Below are 23,274 nucleotides of genomic sequence, written 5' to 3' on the forward strand. Positions count from 1 at the left end.
CATTCTGTTCCCGGAAACTATGTGTTATATGATGTCTTTTGGCATTTCCATGCTAGTGGGCTATAATTCGTAGGCTTAGTGAGACCTATGAGGTGATTCTTACATTTTATAAATGTTCTCATCGAGATTTTTGATTTTGAGATTTGAGTGTGAATCCGAGGAAATGATGATATTTTAGCTTTACACAAATTTGATAGTTCGTTTTCTTTCTTTGTAATTACTTGTTTTCAAAGAGAGTTTAATTTTGGAACAAGTTACCATGATTCTGGAATATGCTACGATATATTTAACTTGCACTTTCTTTCTTGAATATAGCAATAGTATGTTATTCTTGGACCATATATTGCTATTTTTTTAAGATATCCTGTGCCAAGCTTATAATTCACTATTTCTGGGAATTATTAGAATTTTGTTAGATATCTAGGATCTCTTGTAGGAAATGTTCTCACTGAGCTTTAGCTCACTCCGTTGTTTTTCAATTTTTTTCTAGATCCGAGATAGAAATGTGATAATCCAAATTCTTAGTTGTGGGCATGGTTAAGAAGTGCTTATTTGGAAACTCGAGAGATAGAAATGTGATAATCCAAATTCTTAGTTGTGGGCATGGTTAAGAAGTGCTTATTTGGAAACTCGACTCTAGTGGTGTTATGTTCAGCAAATCTTAGTTGTGGGCATGGTTAAGAAGTGCTTATTTGGAAACTCGACTCTAGTGGTGTTATGTTCAGCAAATAGAGTGTTTTGCGTTGTAAATAACTATAACGGTAAGGTTGTGAAATGTAAATAACGATTATAAGCATATATGTATAGTTTGTTTTGAGCTACTATCTTCAGCAGGTTTATATATATTTTTTGACTTAAGCTACGTGATATAAAGTATCAAGCTTGACTCGTGCAAGGGGCTTGTCTTGTGCGTGGGTTGTTGATGTCTCGTAACCCGTATCTATGAATTTTCGCTATAGTTTTCGGGGCGTGACACACCAAGTTTCTTTTTTGTTCCGTGCCGGAGAAAACTAATGCAGAGGAGAAAAACGAGTGCTAACCGCAGCTTGGTTACAATTTTTTTGTTTATACTAAACCTACCCTTCTTAACAAATAAAGAATCCTTTATTTGATAAAGACCTTGATGAGATTTTTCAACCAACGACTACAAACCTTGGTGGATTGATCACTCAGTCCACTTAACTTTACAAGAGCTTTACTCTATATAATAGTATAATTATACTATAATAACAAAACCACATCAAAAACAGCATAAAATTAGTTTGGCTATTTGGAAGACTTTAAATCTCCCATATAAGTGGCCACACTTTAAATCTCAAAATCATCAAATTCAACAATATTTTTCAAATTAAACATGTATATATGTACTTAGATCTCAGGTGCCCTATGTAAATGTGAAAAGTTTGGATCTCACAATTTGAACTTCTTCTCTGAAACAGGTTGCAAATTACAACCAAGCTGCCCCATACAGGTCCTGCTATACCGGCCCGGTTGCATTAATCTTATCGTAACGGGCATTTGTGAAACCCTGCTCCTCCCTTATTCACCTTGACTTGATCATCTACTTATTGGTTGGTTCAATTAAACGTTAACTACATTAAACCCGTAAAGAACTTTCAACGATTTGCAGTAAACCCCCTTTAACTTCCAAAATCGCTAAAAACCTGCAATCAACTTTTACGTTTTGCGGAAAACCCCCAACAATTTTCTGTGCTTTGCAGTCTTCCATAAATTAGAACCAAACGACAACATAGAAAGGCAGTTCAAAAGTTATTATTGGGGGTTTAGTGTAATCTACGAATAATATTGGGGGTTTAGTGAGATTTTGAAAGTTATCGGGGGTTTTCTAGAACACGCTGAAAGTTCTTGGGGGGTTTAGTGTAATTAATTTACCCTTTAATCAACTAGAAAGATTGTCAATCTATGTAGGGTCTAAACTAATTAATGATCACGTTGAATCCCATGTCTACGTATGCTTCATACATTGCAACGGAAACTTCCAAGACTCGAAGTACAATCCGGATCCCGAGCCCGAGCCAACCCGAACTCCACGGATATAACACAAGTACAGTGCAAATAAACACTATTAGCATCATCCCCATTTTCATTAAGCATCCAAAGTTGTAACAGATCCAATGACAAAGACATCAGTATCGTAAATCAACTAAACCGCAGGGGCATTTCCGTCGACATGCATTCATATATACAAATACAACACTGCACCGCTTGAGATCGCCAGCCATTGCTTCAACCTTCTTCGTAATTTCCAATATCCTCGACTACTACTACACTTGAAAACGCTCTCATTGTGAGAGCTTGAGCTCCATTTGTAGAGAGAGTGAGTGAAAATCTAATGGCTGAGCTGATGTGGAGAAGAAAATGGTTGTGTTTGGCAATTGGGTTCAGCTTCATGTTTGCGTTGGATTTGGTCTCAGCAGACAGAATGCTGAAGAACAAGGAGATTGAACTCAAAGTAGATGATCAAGATCAACAAGAGTCTGAGTACTATTTTGTCAAGGTGGTTAATTTTTTGTGGCAGCCCAACGAGTCAAGCTACCAGCACGTTTGGCCTGTAAGCTAGTGTTGTTCCTTTTTTTTTTTTCTATTTGGTATATTAGAGAAAATTTCCCTAAGTTCGTAATTAATAAAAAAAATCTACGACAATTTTGTAGGAATGACAGACAATCTTCCGGGAGTTTTGAAAGTGACACTTAACACTCTCCCACATTCATTTTCCATTTCTGGTCAAATAACCATCAATTTTTTTGATGCTATATCATCAAATTTCAATATGATACCTTGCAAAACTTAGGAGGATTTTCTGTAAATCAGCTTTTTATCCGAATGTTTAGTTAATTAACATATAGGGAATGCATTCATGCATGTGTGGCTACTTGGTTTAATCTTGATTTTGGATCGAATAGGATATGAAATTTGGATGGCAAGTTGTTGTCGGCTCAATTATCGGCTTCTTTGGTGCTGCATTTGGGAGTGTTGGAGGTGTAGGGGGAGGTGGGATTTTTGTTCCCATGCTTACTCTCATCATCGGATTTGATCCCAAATCGTCCACGGCAATCTCCAAATGTAAGTGTCTAAACTTTTCTTAGACACGCAGTAATTGAATTGGAAGTATCAGGCTGCGAAGGAGGAGGAAAAAAAATCATGTAAGATGTATTTGATTCGTTGCCCACGACAGGGTAATAACTGGTTGTTATCCTACAGTACCTAAAATAATGCCCTCAGGGCTCAATTGAAGCCCAGTGTTTGACTGCATCTTGCACAAAAGAAACAAGACCAACGAATCTTTAGCAATTGACGAGTTCATTAGCTTTTTGTTTATACGTGTTTATGTGAAAAATCACACGGAATAATGATATGATGATTTATTTAGTTCCGTTACTAATTAGTTCAATAGTTAATTCCTGTTGATTTTTTTTGTTAGGTATGATCATGGGGGCAGCAGGCTCATCTGTTTACTACAATCTTAAGCTAAGACATCCAACTTTAGACATGCCCATTATTGACTACGACTTGGCTTTGCTTTTCCAACCAATGCTTATGCTTGGAATAAGCATTGGGGTTGCATTTAATGTAATTTTCGCCGATTGGATGGTTACAGTTCTTCTCATAATCCTCTTCATAAGTAATCCTTCAACTCATATTTTTTGTATATCTTTTGTGATTGTTAGTATCGCCATTGATCGTATTCTTTGTGGATTCGTATTTCTCTTAATTAGTCACATCAAGCAAAGCATTCATGAGGGGTGTTGATACATGGAAGAAGGAGACATTGGCAAAAAAGGTTATCCCCTAATTTCTGTTGGCTGCATTATTTGTCTTATTAGTAAGTTGATCATATGGGATAATACATTTTTTTTTTTTTCGAAATTTGGCTTTTTTGTGAGTATTAGAAAAATAAATTGTTAATCGCCCATGAATTTTATTTTCATGCAGGGAATGAAGAAGTAGAGTACCAAGCTCTTCCTTCTGGCCCGGGAAATGCTGATTCAAAGGAGACCAAGCCAACGGCTGATGCTGTGGTAATTAATTAGTCTAAAAGTTTCATTCAATTTACATTTCAAGATATTAAAAATTGAATAATAAAAAATATTTGTAGGTTCCGCTCCTTCAGAATGTGTACTGGAAGGAGCTTGGCCTTCTTTTCTTCGTATGGGTTGCATTCCTTGCGCTTCAAATTGCTAAGGTGAGATAGTGAAACATATGCATTCTACAAAACCCTTTGAAATTTATAATCATGAGGAGAAAGATTTATCTATTTTTCAACCACCTCTACAGAATTATGCATCAAATTGTTCGATGAGGTACTGGGTTTTGAACTTGTTGCAGGTAACGTAACTTTGTTTAGTGTATAAGTCCAGCACGATTCTTTACTTTTTTTTAGAAGAAAAAAAATAGTAGAGATGACCGCTACTTTTGATTACAGTCATCTATTCGTGAGTTGACAATTGTGATTCATTGAAATGTCAGCATGTACTAAATCCCCCATGTATGGGCTCATTTCCACTTTTCAATTAAGATGAAGCACAACTGTCGACTAAATAAATAGATGGTTACGATTAAAAGCAATTGTCTCTTTGAAATTGATTCATGGATATGGAAATTTCTTGCATGATACAACTTTGGTGTCCTTCAGATTCCTGTCTCTGTAGGTGTTTCAATGTATGAAGCTGTTAGCTTATATAACGGAAAAAGAGTGATCGCATCCAAGGGAAATGAAGTGACGGAGTGGAAAGTCATTAGACTCGTGCTATATTGTGTTACAGGAATTGTTGCCGGTATGGTTGGGGGATTGCTTGGATTAGGTGGAGGGTTTATTTTGGGCCCTCTTTTCTTGGAGCTTGGTATTCCTCCGCAGGTCTGTGCATGTTATTCACATAATTCCATTGAGCTGACTTATGTTTTACAAATGGAAATATTGGTTTTGAACATCATTTGCCCTGCCTCGTGCTTGAAATATGCTTGTACTAATGTAGGTAAGAGTTAATGTAAGTGAGCTGGTTTTCATCTTTTCTTGTTATTGACATTTTGAGTGTACAAAGGGTAGTGCACCATAAGCTCCAACATTGACTGGACGTGAGAAAGCAGTTGCTACTTGCTATTTCACCTGTGTGGTCATTTTCAACTCCAACAAACAAGTTGATAAGACCATCTAAATCATATTGGGTCACCCAAAACTAAATTCCCCAATTGGTAATGAAATAATCTATATTTCTGTAGGTGCCGTTTGGCAAAGGGTTAAGTGAGAGGTTAAGGAGACTTAACCCCTTCTTAACCCGTCAAATACAAAAAAAAATCTATATAATGGTTAAAGTGAGTTAACCATCTATAATTTGCCAAACACAAAATATGTAGAAAGGTTAAGCTAACACCTCTAAACGGATTAAAATGAGTTAACCCTTCAAAATGAGGGGTTTACTAACACTCCTATTTAGAATGATTAAGAGCTAACCCCTCTAATTATAAAGAAAATAGTCAAAATCATTGTTATTCCCAAACACTAAAAATGATCATAAGGGTTAAAATAAACTTATATAACGGGTTAATAATTTAGTCCTTTAGATTATCGAATAGGCTAACTATGTCCATCCTTCTCCTTAATCCCTCTTCATTAATCATTTGCCAAACGGGGCCGTAGAGTATTGATGCTTTTCCCAAGTCGGGATAAAGGAGGAAGTTTGAGTTAGGAATATAACAGCCAGGATACAACATAGTTGGATCTATATGGCATGAATCTTAATGAATATTTGTTAAGATGTCCCCACCACGACGGGTAGCACTAATGCTTGCCTAGTCCAATGAAAGACAATGGTGGATTGCTAGGGCGTTTCCTGAAAAAGCAAGGCGCTACAGTTAACTTAAGGGATGAGATGACCCATAATAAAAATGAATGGAGAACTAGGATTCATGTAGCCGACACCAAAAAATTGGGATAATAGCTCTTTACATGAATGATTCATTTTTCGGCTAAATTGTGCATTTTTGTTACTTCATGCACGCCTCCTGGATGATAGAAATTTAAATTTTCATAACAGAAAAACAGGTGCTGGGATTTAACATTGAATTTCTTGGCAGGTATCTAGCGCCACTGCAACCTTTGCGATGACATTCTCAGCATCTATGTCAGTCGTAGAATACTACCTCTTAAAGCGTTTCCCTGTTACATATGGTAATATTATATAATCAATCTTATTTCCCTAGTACAATGAGAAATTTTGTTTAACTTGATTTGAATTTGTCGATTGACACCGGTCTTTCGGTTTTCATTTTGATGTCGAAGCTCTCTACTTTGTTGCGGTAGCGACAGTTGCGTCCTTTATTGGCCAACATGCAGTGAGGAAGCTGATTAATATCCTGGGGAGGGCCTCCCTCATCATTTTTATCCTCGCTTTCACAATCTTTGTTAGCGCAATATCCCTAGGTGAAAGAAAATTCAAGGACTCCCAGTTAGTTCTCGTTATCATTTTCTCTTTATTTTTTCAATATTAACATTTTTCGTGTGTGTAACAGGTGGAGTTGGTATCTCAAACATGATCAAGAAGATTCAGCATCATGAGTATATGGGCTTTGAGAGCCTGTGCAAGTACCAAGTTTAAGGTTAAAACCACAGCAAGAGAAGAAATTTTGGTTTTAGTTTGTGTTGTAGGTTTATTTTTTCCCCTATTAATTCGTTTTTTTTTTTTTTCCTTTTCTTTTATCCCCTTTTTGAGGTAGAGAAGGACTCGATGGCGCTTGCTGTTAGTTGTAACATTTTTTTCAATTGCTAAGTTGAATAAAGAAGTTTTTGTTTTATTTGACATAGAGTACAAAATTAAAATGGAAAAGGAAAAATGACTATTAGTTTTGTAGCTCATGTTGTAGGTATCGTTATTTCAAGAATTTCGGAGATCTCATTACGAACTGGCTGACGCACGTCAGTATCCACTGCTATCAAGTTTATGACAAGCTTTTCTCATGCTAATTAGAGTAAGGCCGACTGTTGGTTATTGTTTACACAGGAAATTACATAATTTAAATTCGTCTGATTTGGATCGTTAACATGCACTGTAAAAGCTTTCTCAAGTATCAACAATGACTTTGATTCATCATCCCGCTCTGAGTTACGGATTTCAGCCAGAAGCAGTAAATGCAATTTGAGACAGCTTGTTATACAAAACGCACGGGAATTTCTTTACCAAATAGAGAATAAATGATGAAGTTTAAAGAAGAGCATATACAGATATACTAAGCCGTAGCCATAACAGAGAAGTTCCCGTGCGTTTTAACATTAATAAGCCCAAACTGAGCAAGGCGAAATTGATTCAGATTCATAGCGGGAGCAGAAAACAAAGAAGTTAACATTCCATTAACATTCTTTCCTCGGACAAATTTTCAAAACCAACCTATTTGGATTTTTATTCCCAAAAAACGACCCCATTCAGTTTTATTTGCAAAAACCGACCTGGTTTCAGCCTCAGCGTTGAAACCAGGTCGGTTTTTGAAAAAAACTCTCCGAAACTTCACAGGAGTTGAACTCCCGTGAAGTTTTTTGAACTATGAAACTTCACGGGAGTTCAACTCCCGTGAAGTTTCGGAGAGTTTTTTTTAAAAACCGACCTGGTTTCAGCGCTGAGGCTGAAACCAGGTCTGTTTTTGTAATTATTTTTGAATGGGGTCGTTTTTGGGGAATAAAAGTCCAAATAGGTTGGTTTTGAAAATTTGTCCTTCTTTCCTCCTACTCATTGTAGTAACAGCTAACAGATGTTTCAAGGACAGAATACAATACTGATCCAAATATCATTTTCTTCCTGAACGAAAGCAGTTGTAAAATCTTAGTACCAATGAAACATTTGTACACTGAGCATAGAACAAATTTTCTTTCTTTTGGATATGGAAATAAAAAGGAAAAAAGAAATGGGAAAAAACAGAACCAGGAAACTTTACTAGCCCAATTATGAAAATTTGTCATCTTGATGGTTCAAAAAAATGCACAATACATAGCATGCTATCAAACCTCTCTAGCTAAAATATACATAATCAAATTAACTGACAGAATATACAAAAATGAGAAGATGGAAAGAAGAATATGCACAGCAAACACTGAAGTACAACAAGCCAAAAGAATCCTAAATAAAATCAGATGAGAATCTTCTCACAGATTTCACAAGCTCCCAACTTTATTAATACCAGCTTTGCTCGGTTTGGTCTTTGCCATATTAACAAGATCACCAAAAAGCTTATCTTCTGGCCTTGAAGGCTTGTTGGACTGTGACAAATAAGAGGTTGAAGTGGGAATATGATTGTATGAGGAGTTATCTTGCGTAGAGAGTCCATACATTCTTTGCGAGAGGTCGTTTGGAGCTCCGTAAGGGTATGATTGTGTCCTCTGATGATAGAATTGGGCATTTGGCAGTGGTCCATATCCATAACCCATCACCATTTGGCCTCCATATATGGCTTGTTGCTGAGGCATCATAGGTTGCATTGGCTGGGGATATATGCCTCCTACTTGGCCATAAGGGGATGTTCCCATATACTGAGGGTTTTGTATAGGTTGAGGTTGAAGGCCTCCAAATTGGTTTGTTTGCAAAAAATTGGGTTGCATTCCTCCCACATGGCCATTTTGTATTGATTGTGAATCCTGCCCATCTGATTGTTGAACTTCCCAGGGTGGTGGAGGAAAAGCTCCATTCTGATCTTTGTTGCCTGTCAACAAAAATACATCACCGAAAATGATTGACAATCACTTTCATATTAAACTATAGAACAAATAAAATCATGAAAGGTTTCGCTCCTCCTAACATAACCATTGAGAGTTTACAGTGTGTTATCAGTCACCATGTGCTCTATTATCAGTCGAATCATCAACTGCCTCACCTGAGTACATTCATTCATTCTTGCTTACAAATAGCGAAGTTGAAGAATCTTAGGTTTTATATATGATACACCATGTGGGGGTAGATATACAGGCTGTATTTGATCTGTTCATATCTGAAAACAACTTGGAGCTACAGTTTTTTTTTTTTTTGTAAGAATTGTTTGGCTGACATCAATAAGGAGTCCAAAAGGTAAGGAGATTTTCACAATATGCTGAATTAAGAACCCCCCAGGATCTCCAGACTGAAACACCTCAGTTTCTTTTCATTAAAACAGTGAAACTCATAAAATATTAGAACTCTCACTAAACCCAAAAGTTAAAAGCTATGAAAAGATCGGTGAGTACTTACCATAGTCAATTGTTTGCTGTTGGCCATTCCATGCAGGATTTGCATTGTTTATTTGTGCTCCTGATGCATAAGCTGCATGCGCATAAATAGGTGATCCAGAGTTTTGGATGCCTCCATTAGAATAAATAGCAGTCTGAGAATGAGAAACAACAGGTGTAGCTATATTGCTGTTGCTGGTGCTGTTGTTTTGAGGAAACATGTCTGCAAGTGCTAAGACGTTCTGATCAGATGGAGTAAGTGAAACTGGCTCGTTAATCGGAACAAGAGCCAGTGGATTCTCTGCTGCAGGTTTACTGTAATCATCCCCGCTGAGAAGATCTATTATAGAATCAGACTTTAGTGTAGGGGCTGACGATCCATTGGATACTGGAGGTGCAGGTAAGAGTAACTGCTGAAGAGGAGGTTGACTACTCGTGCTTGCAGCAGAACTACGAATAGAGAAATAGTTTACTAAAACCATAAAATGCTATCAACTGACTTTACATGCAAACATACACACATAAGGGATCGATGCAACCAGGAAACGAAGCCTGTAAACTTGGTGTGCAGTATAGACACTGAGTATGGGTTTGACGCTCATGACTTGAAAACCAGTTGTACACACCGAAAAACATACAGTATTTGAAAAAATAAAATAAAGGGCAATGTTCCCGACACTTGTGGGATACCATGTTTACCTTGTTGGGACGTGCTTTTGCAACAATTTCCCTACTCGCATGAGAAACTCCAAAATTGGTTTTTGTTGTTCGAGAAAATTATAAGTTTAAAAATTAGCTACAAACCATTTATACATAAATATATTATCAAACAGAATTCCTGAAACTGATTTGAAGCATAGAGATCCTATTAAGGACACTGTTAGATGAGAGAAAGTTAGAGAAATATATATACATCCGACTTGGTGTCAGCATGGCATGTCCTGATATACGCCAAGAATTATATTTTAGATAAATGTTACATGAAATCTAAGAAGCACCGACTCGTGAAAATTCCCCCCGTCCCCGTGCCCGATGCTTGTCGGGGACGGACACGCGTTCGACACGCGTTCGACACGAGTCGGACACGGCATCAACGGCGTCGACACGGTCAGCTCTAGGCGAAGTTGAGGGTGACACGATGAAACCAGAATTTGAAACCAAAACCCGAAACCCAAACCCGAAACCCAATTTCAAACAGAAACCCAAACGTTAACCCTAGTCGTGAGAAAACTTACCCGATTTCTCGTCGAAAGGGCTCTTGCGAAGTGAAGAGGCACCGCCAGCTCTCTCGCTCTCTCTCATCCCTTCCCCTCTCTGTTTCTCTCTTTCTCTCTCTCTCTTATCTCTTTCTCTCCCTCATTTATCTCTTTCACGCTCTCACCACAAAAAAACCCAAGCAAATTTTCTGACTCACAACCCCCCCCCACGAACTCTACAATCACCCAACAATCCATTGTTCTCTCTCTCTCTCTCTCAAAAATCGCACCCAACTTTCAAAACACCTCTGCCCCCCACTACGATGGTTATATATTTTAAAAAAGTTGATTACTGTTTGCTTTTAAAATAGTTGATTACTGTTTGCTATTTTGTGTTGATTACTGTTTGCTACTTTGTCATTCAATGTTCCCTCTTCTTACTGTTGAATGCCTTACTGTTTGGAGCTGCTTGGGTTGGTATTCTCCTTGTTCACTGTTGATTGCTGGTTGGGTTAGCTCCTATTTTTTATTTGTTGTTTTGCTGCTGTTGATTAATTATTCTTTTTTCTACTGTTTTGCTGCTGCTAGATAATTTTTTAATGTTAACTGTTATTTGCTTACTGTTCTACTATTGTATGCTAATTTAAATGTTAATTACAATTGTTTAACTGTTGTTTGCTTACTGTTCTACTATTGTATGCTAATTTAAATGTTAATTAGGATATTGTTTACTGTTCTACTGTTGTTTGCTTTTAGTTACTGCTTTACTATTATTAATTTTTTAATTTATTGTTATTGCTTATATTTTATAGAAATGGAACAAGACGGGAGTTCTAGTGGTAGTGGAATACAAGATGACAAATGTCCGCTTTAAAAATATGTTACTAAATTGGAGAAAATAGGGGAACGGCAGGAGGAAATTGAAGATGGAGATGTAATTCTTACAGAGAGGATTTTACCGGTACACACTTAAGAGTTAAAAATCACCTCTTGAGGATAAGTGGGACTGGAATTAAGATGTGTTCCAAGTCAACACCCGAAAATTTAAGGGAGTTTCAAAGGACGCTGGATCAAGCAGAGGCTAGGTTGATGGCTTCTAGGCCTAAGATGTCAGTTTTGCCTACATCTTCGACTGCAAGTACGGCCGGTGTAGGTGCAAGTGCAAGCATGCCGATTGATGCAGGTGGATTTAAGAGGAGGGGGCCTAATACCGTGAAACAAGCATTCAACATGGGAGCAAGGAAGGAATTGGATGCATTGATTGGTAGGATGTTCTTCACCGGGGGATTGTCCTTCATCTTGACAAGAAATCCATATTATGCCAAACAGGCTTATTGAGGCGCGCGCCTCGGGCGCGCCCCGGGCGCAGGGCGCTTCGGCCTGGGGAAATGCGCCCCGCACGCGAGGCGGGGCGCTGCACGCAGCGAGGTTATATTTCTTAGTCTTTTTATGTGACAATTTATAAACATATGCTCATAATTGTTAATCACTTAATTTGATGATTTAAATACATGTTTCGTGTATCTTTTTTATTTTTTAAAAATTCAGTTAGCATAATTTGATGATTTAAGTTGATATTCTCATAATTTTGGATGTAGGTAACTAATATGTTGCTTATATGTTTCTGTCTTATGATGTTGGCAAATATTAGTTTGAGTTATGCGCCTCAATTAGTGAGACGCGCGCCTCGTTGTGCGCTTTGCGCATGGTGCGCGTAAGGGACATTTGCGCCCCGCATTGCGTTTTGCGCCTCGATAACACTGATGCCAAAGCTTTTGCATATGCCGCAAACAATCCAATTTCTGGCTACAAGCCTCCTGGTTACAATTCCATGAGGACCACTATCTTACAACATGAGAAAACTCACGTTGAGAGATTGATGGAGCCCATCAGGGACACATGGCAACAGAAGGGAGTCTCCATTTGTAGTGATGGGTGGGCAGATGCACAAAGGAGGCCCATCATTAATTTTATGGCGGTATGTGAGGGTAAGCCAATGTTCTTGAATGCCGTGATTTTATCCAAACACAGCTAGAAAAGTGCATCACAGAGGTGGGACCGAAAAATATCATCCAAATCATAACCGATAATGCTTCGGCATGCAAGGCCGCGGGAGGGCTTGTGGAGCAAACTTGGCCTCACATATTTTGGACTCCTTGTGTAGTCCATACACTCAATCTTGCTGTTAAGAATATTTGTGCGGCTAAGAACACGGAAGCAAATGTCATGGCTTATGCACAATTACATTGGATTACAGAGATCTCCGATGATGCATTGTTTATGAAGAATTTTATCACACAATTACATTGGATTACAGAGATCTCCGATGATGCATTGTTTATGAAGAATTTTATCATGAACCACTTTATGCGGCTTTCCATATTTAATGATTTTTCCAAGATGAAGCTCATATCAATTGCCGACACAAGATTTGCCTCGTGGATTATTATGTTGAAGAGGTTTAAGGTCGTCAAGAGAGGCCTCCAAGACATGGTCCTTAGTGATCGATGGAGCTTATATAGAGACGATGATGTGAAGAAAGCTCAATTTGTGAAAGAGAAAGTCCTCGATGATTTGTGGTGGGACAAGATAGATTTTATTCTTGATTTCACCGGCCCAATCTATGAAATGATAAGGGTCACCGACACCGATACACAATATCTTCATTTGGTGTATGATATGTGGGATACAATGATTGAGAAGGTGAAGCAAGCTATTTACAGGCATGAGGGTAAAAGGGATAACGAGGAATCTCCTTTTTATGAGGTGGTTCACAAGATCTTGGTGGATCGATGGAACAAGGGCAACACCCCGCTTCAGTGCTTGGCACATTCTTTAGTTCCAAGGTAATATTTCACATTTTACTCTTTAATGCGAATATTTCAATTAATTTTAATATATGAATTTCTTCTCACAAACATAGGTACTATCATTCCACATGGCTCAATGAGAACGTCAATCGGCAACCTCCAAATCAAGATCTTGAGATCTCTACAGAAAGATCAAAGTGCTTAAGAAGATATTATCCTAACCCCGATGAACGATTGGTGGTGAACTTGGAATATGCTAAGTTTGTGGGGTCTTTGGAGGCTTTTGGTGATCCGGATTCTCTTTCCGATAGAGGACATATGGATCCAAAGTCATGGTGGCTTCTTTATGGTGCAAGTGCTCCAAATTTGCAAGCATTGGCCATAAAGCTTCTAGGCCAACCTTGTTCCTCTTCTTGTTGTGAACGGAATTGGAGTACGTATGGTTTCATTCACTCCTTAAAGAGGAACAAGCTAACCCCGACACGGGCGGAGGATCTTGTTTATGTTCACACCAACCTTCGTTTACTTTCTCGGAATTCGGAAGAGTATATGGAAGGGGAATCAAGAATATGGGATATTGGTGGAGATGCCTTCGACTCATTTCAAGGAGCCGGCATGTTAGATGTTGCTAGCCTTTCTCTTGACGAGCCCACGATGGAGGCCATTGTGTTTGATGAGGATGAAAGAGTTGAATCCATAGAATAATCTTTTTGATGTTTCAACTTGAAAACTTTATTTTAAGATATGCTTTTGAGTGTAATTTTTATATTTTTGCAATGTTAGTAACTTAGTATTTTGTAGTCATTGAACTAGTTGCAACTTGAACTTTATTCTCTTGTATTTTTATATGCTCAAGATGAAAGTAGTGAAAATTAAAAAATCTAGCTGTGTAAGGGGAATCAAGAATGTGGGATATTGGTGGAGATGCCTTCGACTCATTTCAAGGAGCCGGCATGTTAGATGTTGCTGCCCTTTCTCTTGACGAGCCCACGATGGAGGCCATTGTGTTTGATGAGGATGAAAGAGTTGAATCCATAGAATAATCTTTTTGATGTTTCAACTTGAAAACTTTATTTTAAGATATGCTTTTGAGTGTAATTTTTATATTTTTGTAATATTAGTAACTTAGTATTTTGTAGTCATTGAACTAGTTGCAACTTGAACTTTATTCTCTTGTATTTTTATATGCTCAAGATGAAAGTAGTGAAAATTAAAAAATCTAGCTGTGTCGCCGTATCCTATTTTTTGGGGTTTTGCCGTATCCGTGTCCGTGTCGTGTCCGTGTCGCCGTGTCCGTGCTTCATAGCATGCAATCACTTCTCTTCTATGGTTTTCAAGTTAATTCAATGATTCTCATTATTACATTTGTTTCTGGCAATTTCATAAAAATATTATACAACAAAGTGGTACACTACTACATTTTCCATCAAATTTAAGAAAACCACTTTTATTCTGTAAAAAAAATTTACGCAAAAGGTTCTTTTTATAAGATTAAATTGAATAAATTTACAATGTAGATAAAACATTCTGCATCTTGATCCATCATGACCCTTTTTTGAGTCCACTGGAAGATGCATCGTGACCATCAAACAGACAAGCAATGAAAAGGTGATAATAAAAGAATTAATAAGAACAGCACACTACCTCTGCTCTGGCTGTGCACCCTTGTTTGAAACTGAAGAATTATCAATATTCACCAGTGACTGAAGAGATTTTGGTTTCTCCATGCGAACAGCAACTCCTGCAGCAATAGCATCATGTTTTGCTAGAACACGTTGCAAATCATCATTCAGCGCAAGACCCTGACCAAGAAGCTCTTCATCCCTAGAATCAGTCCGGAAAGGTATCAGGATATTGTTCAAAGTACTAGTGTTCGTGAGCATACCCATATGCACAAATTTCCAGAAACAAAGTAGCATGTAAGGCTTAACAGTTTGATCCAACTATTCTATAACGATTCTACGCCCTATAGCAGGCTTATAAAACAGCCATTGGGAGAAGAAGACACCGCAATGGAAAATCCTGTGAAGAAATTTTTTTAACAGAAATTAAAGAGGAATATTGCTTAATACAAGTGCAAAAATGTTTATAAAACCATGGACAGGTCCTGATTTTTTTTCCTTTAAAAAACAAAAGAACGAGGAGAGTGCATTAATTGAAAATAGTTACAAAACTAAGATGCCATTAGTCATGAAAGCAGGTTGATTCACACAAAAGAAGAAAAAGACAAGGCAAATAATTTCTGAATTACAACCATTCGAACATTTGAGTAGTACTGATAAGAGGCCTTACGAGCTTGTGTTTACAAGATGCACCACTCTCTGCTTGTAAGTACGACACTGGTCAACAAGGTCAACAATAACCTCTTGTTTCAGTCCCTGTATATCAGTATTTAAAATGCCTTAGAACTTCCAAAATTCACACCAATTACCATGGGAACATCATTCAAATTAAACTGATTGAGAACTGCATAAACCTGTTAATGCCAATCTTTACAATATTATTAAATAAAATGTAGCCGAGCTTGCTTTTTTAGACATCACGGATATTGTAATCAAACAATGAATGCCAAATCAGAGACCAGGTATGTTTTTCGTGAGATGACTACTCAAAGATTTAGGATGAAAATGGCCCTTACAAGTTACTGTTAGTTAAGGCCAATGACTCACGAATTAGGAGAAAGTTCACTTGCAAGAAGAAGGTATAACTATATCTATGACAGTGAAGTGTACCTCTCGGTTTCCAGGATCTAAAGCATTCAGCATTTCTGCAAGAACATCCATGATACCACGGGCATTTTGAATTTCTGTGAGGCTGAGCAAACAAACTCTTAAGAGGGCAATATAAACATAATAAATCATGCATTCAGGATAAGATAAAAACATATATTAAGAGATCAAAGCATGCAACAAAGTGCCAAAAAAACATATATCATATGAGGAATCACCAAAGGGTCTTTGTTGTCCGTTTTAAAGGCCGAATCCTCTGATAAAACATGCAATTATCTCATCCTTTTTAACTACCAATGATTAATGTTCATTTTGGTATACACTAGTCCTATCTCTACTTCAACTACAATCTTATCACTGTGACAATATTGAAATGATGAATCAGTCTGAAACCAAAAAAAAATGGAACACTTTCATGAAATGGAAAATGACTTACTAGATGTAGCAACACTTCTCATTATCATCTTCATTAAGATAATAAAGTTCAATTAAACCAGAGTTTAATAAGAGTATCTTATAGTACTTTTGGTTGGGCATAGACATAATCCAAAGGTATGAAACACTTTACAATCCTAGTACAGACAGCGTTGTCTAAGTTACATTAAATATCTGTGGCTGTAGACCAATATGCACCTTAATTTGCAGGTGCCCAGTACAACTCTTACCAGAAACTTTTTCACTTGATATTTTAATGTGATGAGTTTATCTAATGTTCACAGTTTATTTAGGCATTTGAAAAAGCTCCTTTAAATAGAATGCTGCAGTTGTCAATTTAGTCACCCATAACATATGTTAGTTATAGCAGAAAAACCAGCTCATAATCATATTCGTAAAGATAATAAAATTGAATTCAACAAGAACTTACTGACGATCATCTTGTCATACTTTTTTGCTCGGCATAGCTAGAATCCAAAGGTAAAAATCACTTAGTGATCTTAGTACATACAGCAATTATCTAAGTCATGTTAATTTGTTGTGTAACCGAATTAGCTCCTAGACAATTACGCTCCTTAACTTGCTGGTGGCCACTTCATTTACTGAAAACTTTTTCACTTAATTGTTTAATGATGATGTATTTATCTGACATGCACTGTATATGTAGGCATTTGAATTAGCGCTTTTACATGGAACAAAGATGTGGTCAGTTAATAGTCTCCTAACTACCTTTACTTGTTTAATTGCTGTGAATAGTTAGTGAATTTTTTGTTTTGCATACTTTCTTGGTACATTTTTTGTACCTATTTAAGTAGACAGCAACTAGTTCTAGTTCGCAGAGACGTCATGATTAAGAATAATGCCACAATAAATTATTAGTTGTTTACTTCCTAAAATTTAAATTGTCTCATTCCCTCACTGCATCAGCGCGCGGGTACGCGCACACACAAATTCCTTATATTCTTTGAAAAGTTGCTCTTATCATCCAAAAGAATTATTCATCTCAATGTAGTGAGTATATGGGACACACATGATTATGCAGGATCTGGCACCAAAATGAACACATACGGAGTATGAATAACATAACAGGTTAAAGTTCATGGACAGGTGTGAGTAATAAAATGGAAAAGGAAAAGTAAACGACTTAACTGATTAACCATTTTCCTTGCACCAGTGTTCATAAAACCTTGTACAATTTACTAAATATGTAATACATTATAAGCACAAAAATTATGTAATGAGTTACACTCGGACAGAAAGTGCAATAAATCACACCTCAAGGTGGGAAACTCAGATGCAGCAGAAATCTCTGGTGCTTCGTGCTGATAATTGGGGCTTCTTACTGATTGAGGATAGGATGATAATGGTTGTGACTGAGGAGGAGTAAACACAGGTGCAGAGCTCTCAGATTTTTGAGGAAATACAGCCCCAAGCCTCTGAAAAACAAAAAAAAAGTATATTTTACAAAGCAACAACCAAGAACCAGAATTAATTTGAGGAAACATGTTAAACCCTTTCATTTAGACTCCATAAGAACAATATCCTAAGAATACCCCTGAGAACTAGTAAACTCAACCAATATAATATTAAACAGCCCACCTTTACTCTAACCACACCTTACCACAACCACAATCCTACCTACCAGTTATCGAGCATACTGAGTAGCAACTAATTCCATTTTGGTAACTAGGATCAACCGATCAAGGGGAGCTAGAAACTTGTATTTTATTTTTTAAAACTTTTATCCAGCAGAACAGAGGGTGTTGATGATGGTGAAATCTAAGGTTGATGAACCTCCGAAGCAAGACATGAAAGATTCGACAGGACCTAAGGCCCATCGCCTCGTTAGCGAGATATGAAGGACTTCCAAGTTGGCAAGGTCGAAGGTCAGCATAGCCTGGGCAACATGATGAAGTCGTCAACGGAATTTGACAAGGGAAGAGGTAAGTCTCGCAAAAGTTGGAGAATAAGTTAAAAGAAGAGACGAAAGATTATGGTTTTACTATGATACAATGTCAAGGACCACTTCACCTAAAAGCAGAGAAGAACTAATAAAAAGAATTAAAAAGTTACGATTTTGACCTCACATCTGAATCAATGGCCTCGTGCCAATTAAGGTCCCACGTTATTAAAACCAGAGTTTTGCGCCCAAGACTGAATCACACAATCAATAGAAATCATAATCTTTTCAACATACCTTTAACTCCTATTTTGTGATTTTCCAAGATAAATGTCGTCCTACATCAAATCTGCTCGGTTTGAGAAAATTCGATCTCAAGTTTGAGATTTGACATCATGAAGAATTTTAATCACTGTAATGTCAAATGTTCGAGATGTGATGGTCAATCTTTTCAACTTTTATAGAATTACGGCGAGGGATAAAAAAGTAGGGAAGAACAAACTAAAATAATAAAGAAAACAAAGATTTTTGCTTCATGCTTGGATTGATTGCCTCAACCTGAATCAAAGGCCTCAGCCGATCAAGGTCTCACAACTTCAAAAAAGGGTTTGACAACCAAGATGGAATCACACTCAATATGATCTAAACTTATCTCGAAAAATGTTCATCTCATCCTTTGTGATTTTCAGAGAGAGTCATCTTACATCACTCACATGATAAGTAAATGGGCTGACTGCAATTTATAATATTTCAAGTTTGGGCTGGATCTGGACTAGGCTTCGACCAGAATTTTTCTTGGATCTGGTGCAATCATAATGCAAATGGTTATAATTCAGATCAACATGCAATTTTGCATCTTACTAGTTACTCCTGCACTTAATGCATGAGGAACAAAAATATAGGACATTTTTTCTCCATTTGCTTGCAACAAGATTTTCACAATGGTATCAACATGTGACAATACACAATAACAGGACAACGACTCAAGATTGATGCTAAATGTTCTGAATGGGGGTTCCATGAAGGTGATCTAGCATACACCATGACCTCAATCCAACTCCTACCCAAACATTGGATAGATAAAATATAGCTCCAATAGCAGTTAACTGCACATGCCAATTCATGTCAAATGTCAAGTGACCAATACGTCCAGTTTGCAGGCCTCCCCCACCCCAAAAAACAAAAAACAAAAAGAAAACTTTTTCCCCTCATTATGTATATCAGATACTCGTAGTATGACCACAACTAAAAGAAGTCCACAAACTGCTCCATGAGTCAGTCATTTATTCATTTCACAAACAATTCTATGTTTATATGCCAGTTTCTTAAAAAAAGGGAAAGAAATCTAAAAAGTAATACCAACAGCTCTTGATATGCTGCGAAGTACTGTGGATATCTTGCTCTTGGGCCACCAAATGCCTCATGCCATGTGTCTATTAAACTCAATATCTTTTCTTTGACACGAAAATCAGGATGCTGTTCATAAAAAAGATAGATCATTTGGCATCATATAAAAATAAGTAATAAAAGATGAGCAATATATTTTTGAGAAATGTGTCAACCTTCTTTTTCACTATCTTCACCATCTCATGGAGTACATCCTTCTCTGCTACATGCATATGGACAACATCGCCACAATTTTTTATCACTGTTTCTAACAACTGAAAAGATGACAAATATTGTATAAACATTAGGCTAAATAAAATCAAGCTTCATGAGATGTGGCGAAAAAACAGTGATCTCACTCCTAATAAGATTTCAAGAATATGAAGATTCAGCGAAAAAAACACTTTATAACATTATAATTCTCCTCAAATAGAAACAGTGGAAGCACATTAAACAGAGGCTAATCTAACCAAATTCAACAATACCAAACTTGTTAAATAAATAAAAACAAAAGACATCAAAAGACAGAAAAGTCATTTTCAAAAAAGAGTAGGAATTAGATTCAGAAGCATATAAAACCAGAGCACTAAGAGACTATGCAGTGCAAAACAGAACTTATTATACCAAGCCAATTGCATCTTCAAAAGAACAAAAAGTTCAAAAGAAAGAAAGCAAAGACCAAAGCAGTTAGTTTGTAAACTGCACAAGTATGCAACCATATAAAGATCAACGAATCAATTACACAAACATTTCCCTAAAAAAATTGTCAACTAGAAAGCAAATGTTTAGGTTTAACATAAATGGTTCCATGAACAGGAATTGCAAATTATTGCACCGGATAAACAACTTCACCTTCAAGGTTCAAAATCATAATAATATCAATGAGAAAAAGAATGACTGCAGTTTAGGTAATTAAATTTAAACATAACAATTTGAGGTAATAGTACTCACAGTGAGTGCGAGAAGCTGGACTTTCGGATTCTTACTACCAAGACGTTTTTTGAGACCTTTTACAACATCCTTGACTTGCCTGATTCAGTAATGTTAACAAAGCATGAAGATAGTTGTCAAATTGTATTCGTACCACTACCATACACAATATATGACAAATAAGATAAAGATAATAGATCTCTTGAAATCCGTGATACCCCTGTTTTCATTTAGTTAAAAAAGAAAGCTATTCTTCATATTTTATGCTTTATTCAAGATGAGAAGAAAAGGTAATACGCAAAAGAGAGTCAAGAACTCAAGCAGCTTATCGGAATATGCCGTTCGACTCATGACAGTTACTTTGACAGCAAACTGGAGAAACTCAGACCTAGGGAGGAAGCCCATATATTGTTTTAAATATCCCCGACATAGCCCGATATATCGGTATAACCTTTGCCAAGCAGGGCCTAAGGGTATAAGGACCTTAGAACATAAAGACGGAGCCCTAGGGCAGCCATTTCCAACACTTTCTACTTTGGCTAATGGTTAAGGAAGAGGGATTAGGGAGAAGTATTAACGTAGTTAGCTCATTCGGTATGGTAGCTTGAATTAAATTAGTTATGTTCTCGAAAGTGGTATAATATCTCATTAACCCTTACTACCACCAAAGGCAGTTGTCAATCAAACATTCTTAATCAACTACATTCCACCATTTTTATGTATTTGACCTCCCTCCTTTCATCCCCTTTCTCTCCTTTTAATATGCTCAGTGAAAAGTGAAAACCATTCAGAAGTTCAGCCTATTGCCAACAATATTCAATCACCACTTCACTACCGAGTTGAATGAGATAAGGATTTCAGAATCTGCAATCAGTAAGCAATATGGAATAACATAAAAGCTATTTACCAGACGTTAAGGAGATGTCAACTACTAAAGGGTGGGAACTGATTAGCTAACAGTCCCATCCTCCTACCTTAAAACGACACAAAAATAATAAACTCCATTCTCATTGATCGTATTGAAATCAAATGCTTCAGCTACTTACCAAGCTAATGATGTATTTAGTTCATCAAAAAATATGAAATTAGCAATCATCATTATATCGAGAACTCAAAATCCTCTTAGACTTATCATTCATTTTTAACCGTTTCCAAAAAACAGCACAATATGTAACCTAAAATTACAATAAGTTTATCAACAGGTTCATCCAAGACAGTTTTGTCTAAGCGCATTATTCTTGTATGTCCCTGAAACCAGTCATATCTCTGCCTAATCACAAAAAACAAATCAACAGGAAAAAAAAATCAAGAAGTCAAAGCAGTGGACTACATAAGGAATCTACTCATTAACTACTAAAGGGTAGGGATCTTACTAGCTAATGATGTACCTCCTTATGATAAATCTATTTGAAAATTGATTGAGCCAACAGAAGATTCCTTTCCTCTAGCTTAAAAGCTGACTCAAAAACCTGAAACTCCATTCTTACTGTATATAGTGAAACCAAAAGCTCAAGTCATTCACCAAGTGTCATATGATGTATTTAGTTCAATACAAAACTAGAAACCATTGTTGTACCGAGAGCTATAATAACAACAACAGTCATTATCCCAAATTTATGGAATCAACAGCATGAATCCACTTCTTCCAATTATATTAATTAATATCTCCTTCTTTATGTTAACTATTACTATACCAGCATATCATTTTACTTGCTTCCAAACCAAGATTGCTCAGGCCTAGCTCTAGTCCTCCTTGTACTGCTAGTTCTTGTAACTGATACATTCAGTGATCTCGGTTGTACATGAGGATACCATCTCAACTGATTCTCTCGCACTTTATCCTCTACAGCTCTATCCACATACGAATGCACTCGTTTCTTATCTTACCTCTAGTGTATATACAACTGCATCATAACCTTCTCATTTCTGCTGCTCTAATCATTTCAAGTTCAAACTCCTCTCGGACTTGTACGATTTACTTTTAAACTTTTTAAAAAGGCGGCAGAACATGTAGCCTGAAAAATATAAGCTCATCTACGACTATTTTTCGAATAAACTAACAATTGTAATCCCTCTACATCCCTGTTACCAATCAAAACCTTTGCCTACTCACAAAAATTCACCAGGAGAAGAAAGAAATGGTGCGGAGAAACAAATAAAACAGTAAAAAGACAAAAATAACCAGCAAAAAATAGAATCAAAAAGGTAGAGGAAATCGATACCCAGGATCACGATTTAGTATATCGCAGATCTCCATGTTCATGGCCCAATCAGGACCGATCAGATGATCGCTCGTCGCCCGATCCACTAACGAACCCGCCATCGCTCCCCAAATCGAAGTCCTCGACCAAGATCCCAAGAAATTAGGGCAAAGAGGGAAGCCCTAGGAGAGAAGGATAGTCGTCGATATCTTTCTTCACTTTTTGCAGCAAATTAAGTAATTAATTATTTATATGTCTTACTTTTTTGAGGGGAGAGAATGGTAAAGTACAAGGAGAAGGAACCAAGGACCTTTGTAGAGTCCACCCACTAAGGTCTTGGTATTAACTAGAAGGGATGATTCGCGCATGCGAGATGATGACACGTGGTGGATTAGAGAAGGTTGAGCTTTTATGAGCGCTAACTAGTCTCATAGCAAACCATCTCAAAATATGATATTTTATATTATAAAAATTAGTGTAGTTTT

At 37.0% G+C, this 23,274-nt stretch overlaps 3 protein-coding genes across 3 annotated transcripts; 2 read left to right on the top strand and 1 right to left on the bottom strand.

Moving 5' to 3' along the window:
• LOC109846171 lies at positions 2,248 to 6,815 on the top strand. The gene is made up of 11 exons (XM_020415394.1): positions 2,248 to 2,572; positions 2,925 to 3,084; positions 3,443 to 3,643; positions 3,738 to 3,802; positions 3,912 to 4,040; positions 4,118 to 4,204; positions 4,297 to 4,347; positions 4,655 to 4,876; positions 6,094 to 6,187; positions 6,299 to 6,439; positions 6,529 to 6,815. Exons 1-11 carry the CDS (start codon positions 2,354 to 2,356, stop codon positions 6,612 to 6,614), a joined length of 1,455 nt encoding a protein of 484 aa, XP_020270983.1. The 5' UTR covers positions 2,248 to 2,353; the 3' UTR covers positions 6,615 to 6,815.
• LOC109844212 (target of Myb protein 1-like) lies at positions 7,913 to 23,071 on the bottom strand. Its single transcript, XM_020413177.1, has 10 exons — positions 22,811 to 23,071; positions 20,610 to 20,688; positions 19,835 to 19,933; positions 19,632 to 19,748; positions 17,648 to 17,808; positions 15,941 to 16,022; positions 15,501 to 15,586; positions 14,853 to 15,032; positions 9,225 to 9,652; positions 7,913 to 8,703 (listed from the first exon to the last, which is right to left on the bottom strand). The coding sequence occupies exons 1-10, from the start codon at positions 22,909 to 22,911 to the stop codon at positions 8,159 to 8,161; spliced, it is 1,878 nt and encodes a 625-aa protein (XP_020268766.1). The 5' UTR covers positions 22,912 to 23,071; the 3' UTR covers positions 7,913 to 8,158.
• On the top strand, positions 12,431 to 13,770 carry LOC109844213. The gene is made up of 2 exons (XM_020413178.1): positions 12,431 to 12,643; positions 12,704 to 13,770. Exons 1-2 carry the CDS (start codon positions 12,625 to 12,627, stop codon positions 13,246 to 13,248), a joined length of 564 nt encoding a protein of 187 aa, XP_020268767.1. The 5' UTR covers positions 12,431 to 12,624; the 3' UTR covers positions 13,249 to 13,770.

Source organism: Asparagus officinalis, chromosome 6 (assembly GCF_001876935.1).
Source record: "Asparagus officinalis chromosome 6, Aspof.V1, whole genome shotgun sequence".
NCBI classification, from domain to species: Eukaryota; Viridiplantae; Streptophyta; class Magnoliopsida; order Asparagales; family Asparagaceae; genus Asparagus; species Asparagus officinalis.

Excerpts from the sequence above, each read along its gene's own strand:
- LOC109846171 (XM_020415394.1), top strand. The coding sequence starts at position 2,354 with ATGGCTGAGCTGATGTGGAGAAGAAAATGGTTGTGTTTGGCAATTGGG. Across the intron at positions 3,085-3,442 it reads GTCCACGGCAATCTCCAAAT|GTATGATCATGGGGGCAGCA; the intron begins GTAAGTGTCTAA and ends TTTTTTTGTTAG. Across the intron at positions 4,041-4,117 it reads AGCCAACGGCTGATGCTGTG|GTTCCGCTCCTTCAGAATGT; the intron begins GTAATTAATTAG and ends AAATATTTGTAG.
- LOC109844212 (XM_020413177.1), bottom strand. The coding sequence starts at position 22,911 with ATGGCGGGTTCGTTAGTGGATCGGGCGACGAGCGATCATCTGATCGGT. Across the intron at positions 17,809-19,631 it reads CAGCATATCAAGAGCTGTTG|AGGCTTGGGGCTGTATTTCC; the intron begins GTATTACTTTTT and ends TTTGTTTTTCAG. Across the intron at positions 9,653-14,852 it reads GGTGCACAGCCAGAGCAGAG|TTCTGCTGCAAGCACGAGTA; the intron begins GTAGTGTGCTGT and ends CTCTATTCGTAG.